Here is a 19,317-nt window from a genome sequence, read left to right as displayed (position 1 = left end):
GTGCGCTGTCAAACGATCATTGTTTACGAATCGCAATGTTCAACAGACGTTGCTTTGATAACGCGTAACAACTCATGTGCTGCTTTGTTAATACACTGGGGGATGAAGGGCTTTTCATATCACGTCAATCATCAGAATGTTTCGACCACACTTCACCATACTGGTAAGCTGGGATCGGTGAAGAGCAGAGGGGGGCAGGGGTAGGTGGGAGGGGGGCAGGGGTGGGTGGGAGGGGGGCAGGGGTGGGGGGGCAGGGGCGGGTGGGAGGGGGGCAGGGGTGGGGGGGCAGGGGCGGGTGGGAGGGGGGCAGGGGTGGGGGGGCAGGGGCGGGTGGGAGGGGGGCAGGGGTGGGGGGGCAGGGGCGGGTGGGAGGGGGGCAGGGGTGGAGGGGCAGGGGCGGGTGGGAGGGGGGCAGGGGTGGGGGGCAGGGGCGGGTGGGAGGGGGGCAGGGGTGGGGGGGCAGGGGTGGGGGGGGCAGGGGCGGGGGGGAGGGTTCCAGGACCAGTCCAGGTATCGCTCGCCACTAAGGTTAGCCATGGCCGAGTTCGCAGCATGGCTCAACGTCCGCATGTGTGTATGTTTAACTTCTTTCGCACCGTACGTAGCCAACCGTGCTCATTGGAGGTGCGCAGGATCGTAACGAGCATGGGGGGGGGGGGGGCAGGAGCTCACTTGCCCCCCCCACCCCCCCTGGTGACCAAAGCGACGAGTCGGGGCCCCCTGGACAGGCACCACGAGGTGTGTTTTGAACAGCAGTGTTGAAGAACAGCGACGCTTCGTCCATGTGAGTAGGCAAGAGCGGCCACAATCTATAATAGCGTAGATGTGACCGTGTGAGACAAATCAAATATCGGGGCCCCACCTGACCGACCGCGGCACCCCCTGAGCTGACCATGTGGCAACCACGCCGCTGGAGGTGGCGTTTTGTAGCGCAGTGCGCCCACCACTCCACCACCGCTCCGCAACCGTTTCCACTGGCGAGACAGCACCCGGTCACTCTGCCAGTGGCGTGGCTGGCATGGGTCCCGGTGGAAATGGGACCCGTGTCCAATTTCCCATTCGCCTCTCCGCAAGGCCTGGCGCCAGACACCCCCCCCCACCGCTCTGGCCTGTGGGCCGCGGTGCAGTTGCACCGCCTGCACTCCCCACCGCTACTTTGGAAGGGTGCTTTGAGATGTCGGGGCATTTAGGAGAGCGCCCAACGGGTGAAAGCCCCCAATGCTACAAATGCTTGAGCCACTGCCAGTTCAAGCAGCTGGGGTTGCTCGTGGTAATCGTGTTGCTAGTGACGATGTAATGTGCCCAGCAACAACAACAACAACATCTGATCAGCGACGCCGCCACCACCACGCTGCCCATTGTTTCCATCTTCCATGGAAACAATGGGCAGCGCTTAACCGCATCGGCATGTACCACGGGAGATGCAGTGCGCAGCTGAGCACAAGTGGAAAATCAAAGACCGTCTCTCTCCTGTGTGGGGCTGTGGCCAAGAACAACAAATATAAATGTTAGGGTAGTGGGTGGGTGGGTGAGTGGGTGAGTGAGTGGGTGGGTGGGTGAGTGAGTGAGTGGGTGGGTGGGTGAGTGAGTGAGTGGGTGAGTGAGTGGGTGAGTGAGTGGGTGGATGAGTGAGTGGGCCGATGAGTGGGCGAGTGAGTGGATGCGTGTATGAGGGCCGTGCTACGAACCTGGCGACCCGCGTTCGATTCCCGCTCACAGCCAATAACAGTGGCGATTATATATCTGAGTACCTGGTGCGGTGTGTAAACATCACCACTTGGGAGACCAAGGCAGCCGGGCATGGTGTAGGCCATCCATCCCCTCGTGTCCCGTGCTGGCCTTCATAGGTGCTCACTAACAGCACAATACGGGCGATCTTTCATGTGAGTGGGTGAGTGAGTGTGTGAGTGTGTGAGTGAGTGTGTGAGTGGGCGAGTGAGTAAGTGGGTGAGCGAGTGGGTGAGCGAGTGGGTGGGCAAGTGAGTAAGTGGGTGAGCGAGTGGGTGAGCGAGTGGGTGGGCAAGTGAGTGGATGCACATGTGAGTGAGTACATTTGCAATTCACCAACTCTAAAACAAAATCGACCGAATGGCGAATTCACGTACGAGTGAATCTCAAAGAGTCGCTCTTCCTCGACCGTAGGGAAGAAGAAGAAGATGACGACAACGACGTGGTGACGATTGCCGGAACACCACTCTGGCAGATCGTCACCGTGGCCGCGCGCCGCTGCCGGGGGCCTCCGGAGCGAAGGGCGGCAGGGCGCGCACCCAGCGCACCACCGCGTCGCTCGCCTCCCGCAAGACGGCGTCGGGGTCGCGACCCCGCGCCGCCAGGGAGTGGCGGGCGTCCCGCACCCAGTGGACGCTCACGGGAGCCTCCACGCAGGCCAGCGTGGCCCGCAGGAGATCCTGGGAATCGAGGTGGAAGGGGCGAGGGGGTTTAGCATCGAGGGGTCATCGACGCCACCGCCGCCACCGCCGCCACCGCCTCCTCGCTGCCAACGCGTCCCGCCCTCCGCCACATCCCGCGGCGGCCGCACGGTCGGCACGCGGCCACGACGGCCTCTTCCCGACCATCGCCGCTTTGCTCTTCAACTCGGTCCTTTGACGAGGGGTGAAGAGGAGTGGGGAGCGACGAGGCACGAGAAGGAGCGTGGAGGAGTTTGAGTTACAGCGAGGAGTGCGCAGATGCTTGCTTGAGGAGGAGCGGCGAGGAGTGGTGAGGAGTGGTGAGGAGTGGTGAGGAGTGGCGAGGAGTGGCGAGGAGCGGTGTGGGGTGGTGAGGAGTGGTGAGGAGTGGTGAGTGGTGGTGAGGAGCGGTAAGGAGTGGTGAGGAGTGGTGAGGAGTGGTGAGTGGTGGTGAGGAGTGGTGAGGAGTGGTGAGGAGTGGTGAGGAGTGGTGAGTGGTGGTGAGGAGCGGTAAGGAGCGGTGAGGAGTGGTGAGGAGCGGTGAGGAGTGGTGAGGAGAGGTGAGGAGTGGCGAGGAGTGGCGAGGAGTGGTGAGGAGTGGTGAGGAGAGGTGTGGAGTGGTGAGGAGTGGTGAGGAGTGGTGAGGAGTGGTGAGGAGAGGTGAGGAATGGTGAGGAGTGGTGAGTGGTGGTGAGGAGTGGTGAGGAGTGGTGAAGAGTGGTGAGGAGTGGTGAGGAGCGGTAAGGAGTGGTGAGGAGTGGTGAGGAGTGGTGAGTGGTGGTGAGGAGTGGTGAGGAGTGGTGAGGAGTGGTGAGGAGTGGTGAGTGGTGGTGAGGAGCGGTAAGGAGCGGTGAGGAGTGGTGAGGAGTGGTGAGGAGTGGTGAGGAGAGGTGAGGAGTGGCGAGGAGTGGCGAGGAGTGGTGAGGAGTGGTGAGGAGAGGTGTGGAGTGGTGAGGAGTGGTGAGGAGTGGTGAGGAGTGGTGAGGAGAGGTGAGGAATGGTGAGGAGTGGTGAGTGGTGGTGAGGAGTGGTGAGGAGTGGTGAAGAGTGGTGAGGAGTGGTGAGGAGAGGTGAGGAGTGGCGAGGAGTGGTGAGGAGTGGTGAGGAGAGGTGAGAAGTGGCGAGGAGTGGTGAGGAGTGGTGAGGAGTGGTGAGGAGTGGTGAGTGGTGGTGAGGAGTGGCAAGGAGTGGTGAGGAGTGGTGAGTGGTGGTGAGGAGTGGTGAGGAGTGGTGAGGAGTGGTGAGGAGTGGTGAGTGGTGGTGAGGAGTGGCAAGGAGTGGTGAGGAGTGGTGAGGAGTGGTGAGTGGTGGTGAGGAGTGGTGAGGAGTGGTGAGGAGTGGTGAGGAGTGGTGAGTGGTGGTGAGGAGTGGTGAGGAGTGGTGAGTGGTGGTGAGGAGTGGTGAGGAGTGGTGAGGAGTGGTGAGGAGAGGTGAGGAGTGGTGAGTGGTGGTGAAGAGTGGTGAGGAGTGGTGAGGAGTGGTGAGGAGTGGTGAGTGGTGGTGAGGAGTGGTGAGGAGTGGTGAGTGGTGGTGAGTGGTGGTGAGGAGTGGTGAGGAGTGGTGAGTGGTGGTGAGGAGTGGCAAGGAGTGGTGAGGAGTGGTGAGGAGTGGTGAGTGGTGGTGAGGAGTGGTGAGGAGTGGTGAGGAGTGGTGAGGAGAGGTGAGGAGTGGCGAGGAGTGGTGAGGAGTGGTGAGGAGTGGTGAGGAGAGGTGAGGAGTGGCGAGGAGTGGCGAGGAGTGGTGAGGAGTGGTGAGGAGAGGTGAGGAGTGGCGAGGAGTGGCGAGGAGTGGTGAGGAGTGGTGAGGAGTGGTGAAGAGCGGTGTGGGGTGAGCGAGGAGCGGTGTGGGGGGAGCAGGGTGTCTCGCCTGGTGGCACATCTCGTCGCGTGTCCCCGACACGAGCAGCACGGGGCCACGGCGCAGGGCGCTGAGCTCCGCCTCGCGCAGCACGACGCCGCCGCCCCGGCCCAGGCGGTGCAGCGGGAACGAGAGGCAGACGAGCCCCCGCACAAAGGGGGTCCCGGGCCCCCCGTGCCGCTCCCACTCCTCACGGCACAGCGCAGCGGCCGCCCGCGCCCCCATGGAGCGGCCTGATTGTGGGGGGGGGGGGGGGCACCCAGCACCGGCGTGACGGACAACAGTGAGAGTCAGCTGTGACATACAGCAGTGACATACAGCTTTGGCAGACAGCTGTGATGGACAGATGTGACAGACAGCTGTGACAACTGTGAGAGTTCGTTGTCACAGCAGTGGGAGTCAGTTGTGACAACTATGGCAGACCGTTGTGACAGCCAGCTGTAACAGGAATTACAGCTGTGACAGGAATTACAGCTGTGACAGCTGTGACAGACAGCTGTGACAGACAGCTGTGACAGACAGCTGTGACAGACAGCTGTGACAGACAGCTGTGACAGACAGCTGTGACAGACAGCTGTGACAGGAATTACAGCTGTGACAGGAATTACAGCTGTGACAGCTGTGACGGGCAGCTGTGACAGACAGCTGTGACAGACAGCTGTGACAGACAGTTGTGACAGACAGCTGTGACAGACAGCTGTGACAGACAGCTGTGACAGACAGCTGTGACAGCCAGCTGTGACAGGAATTACAGCTGTGACAGGAATTACAGCTGTGACAGCTGTGACGGGCAGCTGTGACAGACAGCTGTGACAGACAGCTGTGACAGACAGTTGTGACAGACAGCTGTGACAGACAGTTGTGACAGACAGCTGTGACAGACAGCTGTGACAGACAGCTGTGACAGACAGCTGTGACAGACAGCTGTGACAGACAGTTGTGACAGACAGCTGTGACGGGCAGCTGTGACAGACAGCTGTGACGGGCAGCTGTGACAGACAGCTGTGACAGACAGCTGTGATGGGCAGCTGTGACAGCAGTGAGAATTAATCGTGACATGTGCGCAGCTTGAGTCACAATGTGATATGGACGTTAGTGAATCAGTAAAGAACCATGCCAACGAAACGGTAACAATGAGACGAGACACGGACACTAGAAGTGAGACACAATGTGACACGTGAATGATAGACACACAGAACGAGCGACACAATACAAGTGTAGTAAGTTGCAGGAGGCTCGGACGACGTAGTTGGAGGCACACTTATTTATTAACACCAACTTATGTACAGAGACGGGGATACACAACACTTGAAGGGGTATCGGCCCCTTCACCCGTCTAACAGGGAGACCCAATGTCTAACCCGGCTAGCCTACTCCCAGGTCCTCCACTACAGAGCTAGGGGAGGCTAGCTGACCCAGCTCTGGTCAAGCTGGGATCCCGGCACCCTGAGTCTCCAGACCGGCTCTTATAAGAACGTCAGTCTGGGCTCTCGGGGCCACGCCACCGGCCTTCCCTGGTCGGTCCTGACAAGGACAGCGAGCCAGGGGAGTTCCGGGGCCTACTCTAGCTGGTCTTCACTCTTCGCTGGTTAAAGCTAACACTCGTCCTCGAGCCCTCCGGCTCACCACCTTTTATAGCAATCGGCCCCCGGGAGGGGCCCGTGGGGGATGCAGGTGCGGACGTCGGTGTGAGCACCTCCTCTGTGTACGGCCCTAACCACGCCCCTTGTGTTTGTTACCCATCCGTGCCCATACATCTTTACAATTACACCTCTACATCACCCCCCCCTGTACAGCCCGCAGCCATCCCCGGCTGCAACAAAATCACAATAAAGGTGCATCCCCCCCAAATCCGTGTGTGCCTCGCGTAATTTTAACAAGAACAACAACAATACCAATAACAACAATAACAACAGGAAAGAGAAAAATAACCCGACGCACCCCCCCTGAATAAATACCCCATCCCGTAAAACCAACATATATACACGTACCCAGGACGCCCTCCCCCTTCCGCAAGGGCCCCCCAACGGCCGACCTCACAAAAGTCTGCGCGTTTTGGAGCGCGTTCTTGCGACGGGCCCGTCACAAGGGGCAGCCCCGGCTTGGCCAGTGGCGGGTGTCGACAGTCCGGGTGTGAGAGTGTCTGGCTTCACTGCTGAGCGACCCCCGACCCCCCCGGGAGGGGTTGGCGGTCGTGGGCACGTCACTCCTGGTGCACCTGGAGGTGGAACAGTCGGTGTCAGGTTAGGCGAAAGCAGCGAAGTCGGGGAGTCGGCGGACCCCTCACACGTTTGGCCACGCGTGTGTGTGTGAGGAACACGGGGCGGCGTAATGAACGGTTTCAACCTGGAGGGGTGCACGTACCACCGACGCTTCCCCCACTTGACGCGTACACATTGCGAATGCAAGACCTGTATGACCTCCACGGGCCCCCGCCACGGCCGTACCAGCTTCGACGAGGTCGCCAGTGGCACCTGGGGACAGTGCAACCATGCCCTGTCCCCCGGTTTCCATTGGAGCACATGTGCCCGCCCCAGCCTAAGCCTCTCATTCGCCCTTTGGCGGAGTTCAGAATTTTGCATGGCCGCTTCCCGCGCCTCCGTTAATTTCCCGATGTTAAATTTAACGTGGTCGGACAATTTCGAGTTTGCCTGAGGCGTCGAGAGCTTCAGCTGAGTCGCCACAGGCGGGTTAGCCTCGCGGCCATACATTAAGAAGAAAGGTGAAAATCCGGTGGCCGCATGGGGAGCCATCCTGTAGGCTTGCAAAACACCCGCAATGTGAAGGTCCCAATCGGTCTGGGATTCCGATACCTGCTGGGACAGCATGGACATGATAGTCCGATGCAGCCGTTCCACCATCCCGTCAGTTTGCGGGTGATATGGGGAGGTTCGAATTTTATCCGTACCCAAGAGGTCGCACACCTCGCGGAGGAGTTTCCCCGAAAATGTTTTACCCTGGTCGGTCAGAAGCCATTCCGGAGCACCTTTGTCGAGGACGTAGCCCTGGACAAAGGCCTCCGCGACGGCTGCTGCCGACTGGTTGGCCAGGGGCCAGGCCATGGGCCCTCTCGTGAAGTATTCGACCCTTGTCAATAAGTACCTATTTCCCCTGGGTGTAGCGGGAAATGGCCCGAGAATATCCAGTGCAACGAGCTCGTTAATCCGGGAAACCTTTATCGACTGCAGCGGAGGGTTGGACCCCCTCGCTGGTGGCTTCCGCTGCGCGCATTGCGTGCACGACCCCAGGAGATCCCCCACGTCCTTTGCCATGCCCGGCCAGAAGAAATCGAGCTGGAGCATGGCAAGGGTCTTGTGAGTCCCCAGGTGAAGGAGCCGCTCATGCGCAGCCCACACCACTTTACCCCTCAATGCTGAAGGCACCACCAGCCGTTGGCGGCGGGATCTCACGTCCCAGTGCATTAAAAGCCCCTGGAACAACCCCCACGAGTCAACGTTCGCCGCCCCCTGACCAACCCCCCCCCCGATGCGATGGCGCAAAGCGAGGAGGGAGGTGTCCTCCATTTGGAGGCGTCCCCACTCCGCAACGGACAACCCCAGCAAGGAATCCCTCCCTTCTTGCTCGATAGGACCCGAAGTTGAAGGCGCATCGGCGGCGGCCACAAGGACCGAATCAGCGATCACGTTCGGAGGCCTACAACGCCCCGAACCCAAGAGGCAAGCGCACTCTGAAGTGGGCGGCAACCGCGACAGAGCGCCAGCGTTCGTGTGGCGGACACCCTTACGATATGTGGTGACAAAATCGTAGTCTTGGAGAATCTCCAACCATCAAGACAACTGTCCCGATGGTTGTTGAATCCGCAAGGTGTACTGCAGCGCCGCATGATCTGTACGGACAGTGAAATGTCGCCCGTACAGATATGGGCGGTACTGCTGAATTAAATAAACGATCGCCAATAGTTCACGACGGGTAACGCAGTACCGTTGTTCCGCCGGAGACAACACCCGACTACCGTAAGCCACCACATGCTCTACGCCACCAATGAGCTGCGACAGCACGCACCCAATGCCCGTGTTACTTGCGTCTGTATCGAGCAAGAAGGGTTGTGAGAAATCTGGATAATTCAACGGCGGAGCCCCCACCAGGGTATCCCGGAGAGAGCGAAAAGCAGCCTCCTCTTCCGGTCCCCAACGAAACTTGACTCCCTTGGACGTCAAGGCATGCAAGGGTTTCGCGATCGTAGCGAAGTCAGCCACAAACCGTCGGTAGTACGACGCGAACCTAATGAATCTCCTGACCTCTCCCACCGAGGTGGGAGTCGGCCAGGAGCTGACGCATTCCGTTTTGGCGGGATCAGTGGATATCCCCGAGCGTCCAACAATATGACCCAAATAGCACACCGATTCGCGGAGCAAATGGCACTTCTGCGGTTTAAATTTCAAATTGGCAGCCCGCATTTTGAGGAAAACAGCACGCAACCTCTGGAGGTGTTCATCAAATGTTTTGCTAAAGACGATAACATCGTCCAAGTAAATTAAACACGAATCCCATTGCAAGCCCGCCAAGACCAGTTCCATTAACCGCTGAAAAGTTGCCGGCGCAGAATGTAATCCCATCGGCAAGCGGTTAAATTGGAAAAGGCCGTGCGGTGTACGGAAAGCAGTCTTAGGTTTAGATTCGTCATCCAGAGGAAGCTGCCAGAATCCAGAAAGTAAATCCAGGGTGGAAAAGAATCGCGCCCCCGCCAAGGCATCAAGCGACTCATCCATTCGAGGAAGCGGGTACGCGTCGGCTACTGAAATTTTGTTCAACCGCCGAAAGTCGACACAAAACCGCAGTGAGCTGTCGTGTTTTTTCACTAAAACGATCGGTGCGCCTCAAGGGCTGTTGGAAGGGGATATGATATTGGCGGCTAGCATGTCGTCAACGGCCGATTTGGCATGATCCTTTTCGGCGGGACTCAACCGAAAGGGATTTTGGCGGATTTTGGCGGATTGGCGCGCTGTCACCCGTGTCAATGTGGTGTCGCAGCAATTTAGTACAACCAATATCAAATTTGTGTTGACTAAAAACGTCGGAAAACTCTTTCAGGAGAACTCGCAGCCTCTCACGCTGTGAGTCGGACAGGTCCACTGATCCCGCGCAAAGCGCATCCAGCCATCCGTCATCACGGTCCGAATGCGGTCGCGACGGAGGATCGGTGCTCACCTGACCGACGAGCGGTTCCTCACAGGGTGCCGGCGTCGCGTGTGCAAGCACGGTCCCTTGAGGAACCACGGCCGTTCGCGATCCCACATTAAGGACTGAAATGAAGGGGTACCCATCCCCTTTCACCATGGTCTGAGCCGCTAGCAAATCGGGTCCATTGACCCCGGCTCGAGATGGTCCCAACAAGACCCCCCGATCCGCAACCCCCTTAGCAAACGGCCGACGCAACCTAAGAGGGACGAGCATCTGAGCTCCTGGGGGTACGTGTACAGTCCTTGCCACGAGCGCCTGCACCGTCGCAAATGCCCGACGCTCCGTGGCGGGTGGAAGACAAAAACATTACACGTCGGCCCGACGGGAGTTCGATGCACCCCTGGTCGATCAATATACGGATAGGCATTTTGGCCAAGAAATCCGTCCCCAACAGGCACGGAACCGCCAGCGAGGAGGAAACCAATACCGGCCCAGATAATTTGATGTCCCCAATGCAAATTTTTTCGCGGATCTGCCCAATGATGCCCAGCGAGCCCCCATTAGCAGCATAGCATGGCACGTCAACGGGGAGCAAAGGACGGCTTTGAACGGGAAGGATGTTATAAATCAAATCAGATATAATGGTCGCCGATGCTCCCGTGTCAATTAAAAGCCTCACCTCAACCCCATCAATGTGACCGACCACGACCGACGACCCCGCCGACGCTGCAACGACACGATGGGCGAGCTCCGACCACTGGCCCGGTTGGAGCGCTCGCCGCATTTCAGAACACTCCGCCGCAACGCCCGGCGATTTGCGAGCCCTGTTTGTTTCAGCGAGTGAGTGTGTGACAGATGTGTGCATGGGCCAAACGTGTGAGGTGCCACGACTCACCGTATTTCTCTGCTGGAGCTTGGGTGGAGGCGGCGCGGCGTCCGGACGAGGTGTCGCTCCGCGCTGTCGAGGAGCCCAGCATCCTGAAGCCACGTGGCCTTGAAGGCCACAGTTGTAGCAGCGTGTGAGCGCCCCAGATGGCCTGGGCTGCTCCTGGCGGCTCGGTCCGTTCCGAGCCTGTGGTCCCGCAGTTCTCCACTCCCCCCGCCGCTCCACCCCGCAGACCTCCTCCGATGGGAGGGTGGTAGCCACCATGGCATGGCCGGCCACCCCCTTGCCGGCCTTGCAACGCAGGGACTGCAAGCCCGCGTGGATGTGGCGCGCGACCAGCAAGGAAGACATCTCTGTGTCGTCTTGTGCCAAGACGGCGACGTCCAGCTCGTCCGCGAGTAGCAACAGCTTTTCCGCCACAATGGCGTCCACTCCCTCCTCGTCCATCCGCGGAAAAGCTGCCTTCGCCAGGGCCAGGAGAGCCGTCCGGAAAGCCAGAGGCGATTCGTTGGCGCCCCGATGGCGATCGTGGAACAGCTGCCTGCAGTCCGAAGGCGGGCCGTAGACAGCGGACAGAAGCTGCAGCGCCAACTGCAGTGTGGCGCGCTTTTCTTTAGGCGCCAAGGTGAGGGTAGCCAGGGCGTCGTTGTCCAGCATCGCCGGCAGCGCGCGTATTGCTTCGCTGTCCGTCCAATTCGCCATCTCCTGATGAGCGAGGAACCGTCTCTTGAAGCCACCCCAGTCCCCGTCCGCGCCCACGAACTCTTTGAGAAGCGGTAGTCGCTGCTGTAACGCGACGTCTGTGGTCGTGGATCGCGCTCCGTCGTTCCCGGCACCCGGTACAGTGTGGGTGGGCTGCGCGTATGGCATCGCCGGTCGCTCCGTTGGCGACGCGCTGGCCGGTGTTGATGACGTCGCGGCTTCTGCTTGGCCCTCGGCGGTCACCTGACGCGGGCCGGCCCCGCCCTCTGCTCCCACTGTAGTGATGGCGGGAAATTTGACTGCGAGCCGCGTCGGGGTGGCGGGAAACGGCGCTGCGCGTCGGCCGCCGTCGTCCCGTGCAGCTTCTCCAGCCCCCAGCCGCGTGATCTCCTCCAACGTGGCGGCCGCAGCGTAGAGCAGCTCCGCCAGGCGGGAGTGAGCCAGCCGAAGTCCCTCGGCCGACGCACCCCACCCTTCCTGTCGTTGCGGCGCGGGTGTACTCGGCCCCGGCTGCTCGGATCCGACTTCGGCCATCTCTGGTGCCGAGTCGGCCGAGGTGTCTTCCATCTCCGGCTCCCTGGTACGAGTCGTCCCTCGTGTGTCCATCGTTGAACGATCACTTCTGACCCCAGATGTAGTAAGTTGCAGGAGGCTCGGACGACGTAGTTGGAGGCACACTTATTTATTAACACCAACTTATGTACAGAGACGGGGATACACAACACTTGAAGGGGTATCGGCCCCTTCACCCGTCTAACAGGGAGACCCAATGTCTAACCCGGCTAGCCTACGCCCGGGTCCTCCACTACGGAGCTAGGGGAGGCTATCTATCCCAGCCCTGGTCAAGCTGGGATCCCGGCACCCTGAGTCTCCAGACCGGCTCTTATAAGAACGTCAGTCTGGGCTCTCGGGGCCACGCCACCGGCTTTCCCTGGTCGGTCCTAACAAGGACAGCGAGCCAGGGGAGTTCCGGGGCCTACTCTAGCTGGTCTTCACTCTTCGCTGGTTAAAGCTAACACTCGACCTCGAGCCCTCCGGCTCACCACCTTTTATAGCAATCGGCCCCCGGGAGGGGCCCGTGGGGGATGCAGGTGCGGACGTCGGTGTGAGCACCTCCTCTGTGTACGGCCCTAACCACGCCCCTTGTGTTTGTTACCCATCCGTGCCCATACATCTTTACAAATACACCTCTACACAAGCATGCAGAGAGAGTTGGTCACGTGACGGGACGTCGACCATGTGATTGGATGGCGTGGTGTCCCGCGCTTGCCCCGTTACCTGCCAGCACGCAGCCCTCCAGCCGCAGCTCCAAGGAGTGCCGCAAATACTCCTGCAGGTGACACGGGCGCGACGGCGTGACCTAATGACCCCAATGCCGGGGTCACACATCCTTGAAGGCGACGGCACCGTGAGCTCGGCCACTCCAATGGCGTCGCTCGCCAGCCCGTTTCCTTGCACCACGCGGCTCTATGCTGGTGCACGCAGAAGATGGGGTGACGTGACGCGTGATGTGATGGGGTGACGTGTGATGGGGTGGTGTGTGATGGGGTGATGTGTGATGGGGTGGTGTGTGATGGGGTGACGTGTGATGGGGTGACATAATATGTGATGAGGTGGTGTGTGATGTATTATGGGGTGATGTGTAATGGGTGATGTGATGTGTGATGGGGTGATGTGTGATGGAGGTGATGCAGTGCATGTGAGAGAGGTGGTGTGATGGACCTGTCAAGTATATGATTCATGGATGTTTGAGAGAGGCGATGTCATGGAGGTGATGTGATGGTCGTGTGATGGAGGTGGTGTGATGGTCGTGTGATGGAGGTAATGTGATGGATGGTGATGGAGGTGGTGTGATGGATGTGTGATGGAGGTGGTGTGATGGTCGTGCGATGGAGGTGATGTGATGGATGTGTGATGGAGGTGGTGTGATGGATGTGTGATGGAGGTGATGTGATGGATGTGTGATGGAGGTGGTGTGATGGTCGTGTGATGGAGGTGGTGTGATGGTCGTGCGATGGAGGTGGTGTGATGGATGGTGATGGAGGTGGTGTGATGGTCGTGTGATGGAGGTGGTGTGATGGTCGTGTGATGGAGGTGGTGTGATGGATGGTGATGGAGGTGGTGTGATGGTCGTGTGATGGAGGTGGTGTGATGGATGGTGATGGAGGTGGTGTGATGGTCGTGTGATGGAGGTGGTGTGATGGTCGTGTGATGGAGGTGGTGTGATGGATGGTGATGGAGGTGGTGTGATGGTCGTGTGATGGAGGTGGTGTGATGGTCGTGTGATGGAGGTGATGTGATGGTCGTGCGATGGAGGTGGTGTGATGGTCGTGTGATGGAGGTGATGTGATGGTCGTGTGATGGAGGTGATGTGATGGTTGTGTGATGGAGGTGGTGTGATGGTCGTGTGATGGTCGTGTGATGGAGGTGGTGTGATGGTCGTGTGATGGAGGTGGTGTGATGGTCGTGTGATGGAGGTGATGTGATGGTCGTGTGATGGAGGTGGTGTGATGGACGTGTGATGGAGGTGGTGTGATGGATGTGTGATGAAGGTGGTGTGATGGTCGTGTGATGGAGGTGATGTGATGGTCGTGTGATGGAGGTGGTGTGATGGATGTGTGATGGAGGTGGTGTGATGGACGTGTGATGGAGGTGGTGTGATGGATGTGTGATGGTGGTGGTGTGATGGATGTGTGATGGAGGTGGTGTGATGGGCGTGTGATGGAGGTGGTGTGATGGTCGTGTGATCGAGGTGGTGTGATGGTCGTGTGATGGAGGTGATGTGATGGTCGTGTGATGGAGGTGGTGTGATGGACGTGCGATGGAGGTGGTGTGATGGATGTATGATGGAGGTGGTGTGATGGATGTGTGATAGGCTAGTGTAATGGACGTGTAATGTCGTCAAGCGATTTGCCCGATAAACTTGTGCCGTGGTGACGTCACTGAAGTGCAGATATCTGCTGAGTGGGGGGGGGGGTGTCAGATCATTTAGGCAGAGGGACAAGGGGGGGGGAGGTATTGGGGGAAGGGGTCCTGGAGTAGAATGGAGGGGGGAGGGGCATGTGGGGGGAGGGGAAGATGGGGGGGAGGGGGGCGAGGGCCCAGGGGGTGGGGGGGGCGGCCAGACTGGTGAGGATGTGGAAGAGGGGGGGGTGTAATCAGTCGAGGGCAGACCAGTGACGAGCGAGCGTCATTAGCATGAGGCGGACAGCAGCAGTGCTTGCTGAGATCGGCATTGAACTCGCACCGCCATGGCAACGCGTTACCGGCGAGGCATGCGTGGTGGACACCGGGCGTGGTGGACACCGGGATGGTGAGGACCAATGGGGGAGGGTGAGGACCGGTGGGGGAGGGTGAGGACTGGTGGGGGAGGGTGAGGACTGGTGGGGGGAGGGTGAGGACTGGTGGGGGGAGGGTGAGGACCGGTGGGGGGAGGGTGAGGACTGGTGGGGGAGGGTGAGGACCGGTGGGGGGAGGGTGAGGACTGGTGGGGGAGGGTGAGGACCAATGGGGGAGGGTGAGGACCGGTGGGGGGAGGGTGGAGGACCGGTGGGGGGAGGGTGAGGACTGGTGGGGGAGGGTGAGGGCCAATGGGGGAGGGTGAGGACCGGTGGGGGGAGGGTGAGGACCGGTGGGGGAGGGTGAGGACTGTGGGGGAGGGTGAGGACTGGTGGGGAGGGGTGAGGACTGGTGGGGGAGGGTGAGGACCGGTGGGGGAGGGTGAGGACTGGTGGGGGAGGTGAGGACCGGTGGGGGGAGGGTGAGGACTGGTGGGGGGAGGGTGAGGACCGGTGGGGGGAGGGTGAGGACCGGTGGGGGAGGGTGAGGACTGGTGGGGGAGGGTGAAGACCGGTGGGGGGAGGGTGAGGACCGGTGGGGGGAGGGTGAGGACCGGTGGGGGGAGGGTGAGGACCGGTGGGGGGAGGGTGAGGACTGGTGAGGGAGGGTGAGGACTGGTGGTGGAGGGTGAAGACTGTGGGGGAGGGTGAGGACTGTGGGGGGAGGGTGAGGACTGTGGGGGGAGGGTGAGGACCGGTGGGGGGGAGGGTGAGGACTGGTGGGGGGAGGGTGAGGACCGGTGGGGGAGGGTGAGGACCGGTGGGGGGAGGGTGAGGACTGGTGGGGGAGGGTGAGGACTGGTGGGGGGAGGGTGAGGACTGGTGGGGGAGGGGTGAGGACTGGTGGGGGAGGGTGAGGACTGGTGGGGGAGGGGTGAGGACTGGTGGGGGAGGGTGAGGACTGGTGGGGGAGGGTGAGGACCGGTGGGGGGAGGGGTGAGGACCGGTGGGGGGAGGGTGAGGACTGGTGGGGGAGGGTGAGGACCGGTGGGGGGAGGGTGAGGACTGGTGGGGGGAGGGTGAGGACTGGTGGGGGAGGGTGAGGACCGGTGGGGCGGGAGGGTGGAGGACTGGTGGGGGGAGGGTGAGGACCGGCGGGGGGAGGGTGAGGACCGGTGGGGGGAGGGTGAGGACTGGTGGGGGAGGGTGAGGACTGGTGGGGGAGGGGTGAGGACTGGTGGGGGAGGGTGAGGACTGGTGGGGGAGGGTGAGGACTGGTGGGGGAGGGTGAGGACTGGTGGGGGAGGGTGAGGACTGGTGGGGGAGGGTGAGGACCGGTGGGGGGAGGGTGAGGACCGGTGGGGGGAGGGTGAGGACTGGTGGGGAGGGTGAGGACCGGTGGGGGGAGGGTGAGGACCGGTGGGGGGAGGGTGATGACTGGTGGGGGGAGGGTGAGGACCGGTGGGGGGAGGGTGAGGACCGGTGGGGGGAGGGTGAGGACCGGTGGGGGGAGGGTGAGGACCGGTGGGGGAGGGTGAGGACCGGTGGGGGGAGGGTGAGGACCGGTGGGGGAGGGTGAGGACTGGTGGGGGAGGGTGAGGACTGGTGGGGAGGGTGAGGACTGGTGGGGGAGGGTGAGGACTGGTGGGGGGAGGGTGAGGACTGGTGGGGGAGGGTGAGGACTGGTGGGGGAGGGTGAGGACTGGTGGGGGAGGGTGAGGACTGGTGGGGAGGGTGAGACTGGTGGGGGAGGGTGAGGACCGGTGGGGGGAGGGTGAGGACCGGTGGGGGGAGGGTGAGGACTGGTGGGGGGAGGGTGAGGGCCGGTGGGGGGAGGGTGAGGACCGGTGGGGGGGAGGGTGAGGACTGGTGGGGGAGGATGAGGACCGTGGAGGGAGGGTGAGGACCGGTGGGGGGAGGGTGAGGACCGGTGGGGGGAGGGTGAGGACTGGGTGGGGGAGGGTGAGGACCGGTGGGGGGAGGGTGAGGACCGGTGGGGGGAGGGTGATGACCGGTGGGGGAGGGTGAGGACTGGTGGGGAGGGTGAGGGACTGGTGGGGGAGGGTGAGGACTGGTGGGGGAGGGTGAGGACTGGTGGGGGGAGGGTGAGGACTGGTGGGGGAGAGTGAGGACTGGTGGGGGAGGGTGAGGACTGGTGGGGAGGGTGAGGACTGGTGGGGGAGGGTGAGGACTGGTGGGGGAGGGTTTGGAGGGTTGTTGGGAGTGGGGGGGGGGGTGCAAAAACCAGTGGTGGGGGCAGGAGAAGGACGAGGTGGATTGTGGGGTCCTTTTGGTGAGGTATGGTGGTGAGGAGGTATGGTGGTGGGGGGAGGTATGGTGTTGGGGGGAGGTATGGTGGTGGGGGGAGGTATGGTGGTGAGGAGGTATGGTGGTGGGGGGGAGGTATGGTGTTGGGGGGAGGTATGGTGGTGGGGGAGGTATGGTGTTGGGGGGAGGTATGGTGGTGGGGGGAGGTATGGTGGTGAGGAGGTATGGTGGTGGGGGAGGTATGGTGTTGGGGGGAGGTATGGTGGTGGGGGGAGGTATGGTGGTGAGGAGGTATGGTGGTGGGGGAGGTATGGTGTTGGGGGAGGTATGGTGGTGGGTGGGGAGGTATGGTGTTGGGGGGAGGTATGGTGGTGGGGGGAGGTATGGTGGTGAGGAGGTATGGTGGTGGGGGGAGGTATGGTGTTGGGGGGAGGTATGGTTGGTGGGGGGAGGTATGGTGGTGAGGAGGTATGGTGGTGGGGGAAGGGTATGGTGTTGGGGGGAGGTATGGTGGTGGGGGGAGGTATGGTGTTGGGGGGAGGTATGGTGTTGGGGGGAGGTATGGTGGTGGGGGGAGGTATGGTGGTGAGGAGGTATGGTGGTGGGGGGAGGTATGGTGTTGGGGGGAGGTATGGTGGTGGGGGGGAGGTATGGTGGTGAGGAGGTATGGTGGTGGGGGGAGGTATGGTGTTGGGGGGAGGTATGGTGGGGGGGAGGTATGGTGGTGGGGGAGGTATGGTGGTGGGGGGAGGTATGGTTGGTGGGGGGGAGGTTATGGTGGTGGGGGAGGTATGGTGGGGGGGAGGAGGTAAGGTGGGGGGGGAGGTATGGTGGTGGGGGGAGGTATGGTGGTGGGGGAAGGTATGGTGGTGGGGGGAGGTATGGTGGTGGGGGGAGGTATGGTGGTGGGGGGAGGTATGGTGGGGGGGAGGAGGTATGGTGGGGGGGGGAGGTATGGTGGTGGGGGGAGGTATGGTGGTGGGGGGAGTATGGTGGTGAGGAGGTATGGTGGTGGGGGGAGGTACGTTGGGGGGGGGAGGTACGGTGGAAGGGGGGGATGTATAGTGGGTGGGGGGGGTATGTGGGGTGGCGGACGTGGGGGAGGGGGCGCTCCTACCAGCACGGCGCGGTAGGCGCGCACCCGATAGGCGAGGGTCCCCCCGCGGCACGTGAAGCGCAGGCAGGGCACCCCCGCGGCCAGGAGGCTCTGGGCGAGGGCGCACAGCTGGGGCAGCGCGGCGTCCCCGCCGGCGCCGTGCGTCGTCGCCGCCAGCGCCAGAGCAGGGCGGCGGTCCCACGCGGGGGGCACGGACAGCAGCGCCTCCAGGACGCGTGCCTTCAAACGGAACTTGCACCTCGCGCACCTGGGGGAGCGGGGAGGGGGGCAACATGGGGGGTTCCACGGGTCGACAGGATGGGGGGGGGGGTCCAGGTTGGGGTCGGTGTTAAGGTCAGCTAAAATTGCCGTAATGCACCGACTGTCCTTTGTTAATCCACTGCTGGATTGAAAGCTTTCCCCACACGTCTTTTGGCAACGGCGGTTGCTTGTTCATACTCGCAGCTCTACCCCGCACCGATTAGCATGGTTGGCTACGTGCGGTGCGAAAGAAGTTCAACATACATACTCCACACTCAACCCTTAACACACACTCCACCCCTACCCCTACCACACACTCCACCCCTACCACACACTCCACCCCTACCCCTACACACACTCCACCCCTACCCCTACCACACACTCCACCCCTACCACTGCCACACACTCCACCCCTAACACGACCACACACTCCACACACTACCACACACTCCACCCCTACCACACACTCCACCCTTACCACACACTCCACCCCTACCCCTACCACACACTCCACCCCTACCACACACTCCACCCCTACCCCTACCACACATTCCACCCCTACCACACACTCCACCACTACCACACACTCCACCCCTACCACTACCACACACTTCACCCCCACCACTACCACACCCTCCACCCCTACCCCTACCACACACTCCACCCTACCCCTACCACACACTCCACCCTACCACACACTCCACCCCTACCACACACTCCACCCCTACCACTACCACACACTCCACCCCTACCACTACCACACACTCCACCCTACCCCTACCACACACTCCACCCCTACCCCTACCACACACTCCACCCCTACCACTACCACACACTCCACCCCCACCACTACCCACGCACTCAACCCCTACCACACACACTCCACCCCTACCACACACTCCACCCCTACCTCTACCACACACTCCACCCCTACCACACACTCCACCCCTACCACACACTCCACCCCTAACACTACCACACACTCCACCCCTACCCCTACCACACACTCCACCCCTACCCCTACCACACACTCCACCCCTACCCCTACCACACACTCCACCCCTACCCCTACCACACACTCCACCCCTACCCCTACCACACACTCCACCCCCTACCACTACCACACACTCCACCCCTACCACACACTCCACCCCTACCACACACTCCACCCCTACCACACACTCCATCCCTACCACACACTCCACCCCTACCACTACCACACACTCCACCCCCACCACTACCACACACTCCACCCCCACCACTACCACACACTCCACCCCTACCACACACTCCACCCCTACCACACACCCCTACCCCTACCACACACTCCACCCCTACCCCTACCACACACTCCACCCCTACCCCTACCACACACTCCACCCCTACCACACACTCCACCCCCTACCCCTACCACACACA

The 19,317-nt window shown here is 61.4% G+C and overlaps 1 protein-coding gene across 1 annotated transcript in view; it reads right to left on the bottom strand.

Moving 5' to 3' along the window:
- Positions 1-489: 489 nt before the first annotated feature.
- Positions 490-19,317, bottom strand: part of TEX30 (testis expressed 30) — a 37,883-nt gene continuing 19,055 nt past the window's right edge. Inside the window, exons 4-7 of the mRNA XM_078871695.1 lie at positions 17,659-17,905; positions 12,274-12,325; positions 4,275-4,498; positions 490-2,408 (exon numbers count right to left, since the gene is read on the bottom strand). Of these exons, the coding sequence (XP_078727821.1) occupies positions 2,208-2,408; positions 4,275-4,498; positions 12,274-12,325; positions 17,659-17,905 (724 nt within the window). The 3' untranslated portion in view covers positions 490-2,207. The remainder of the gene's footprint in view (positions 2,409-4,274; positions 4,499-12,273; positions 12,326-17,658; positions 17,906-19,317) is intronic.

This window comes from Lampetra fluviatilis, chromosome 33 (assembly GCF_964198595.1).
Source record: "Lampetra fluviatilis chromosome 33, kcLamFluv1.1, whole genome shotgun sequence".
Classification (NCBI taxonomy): Eukaryota; Metazoa; Chordata; class Hyperoartia; order Petromyzontiformes; family Petromyzontidae; genus Lampetra; species Lampetra fluviatilis.
This window is presented reverse-complemented; position numbering and strand designations above follow the sequence as displayed.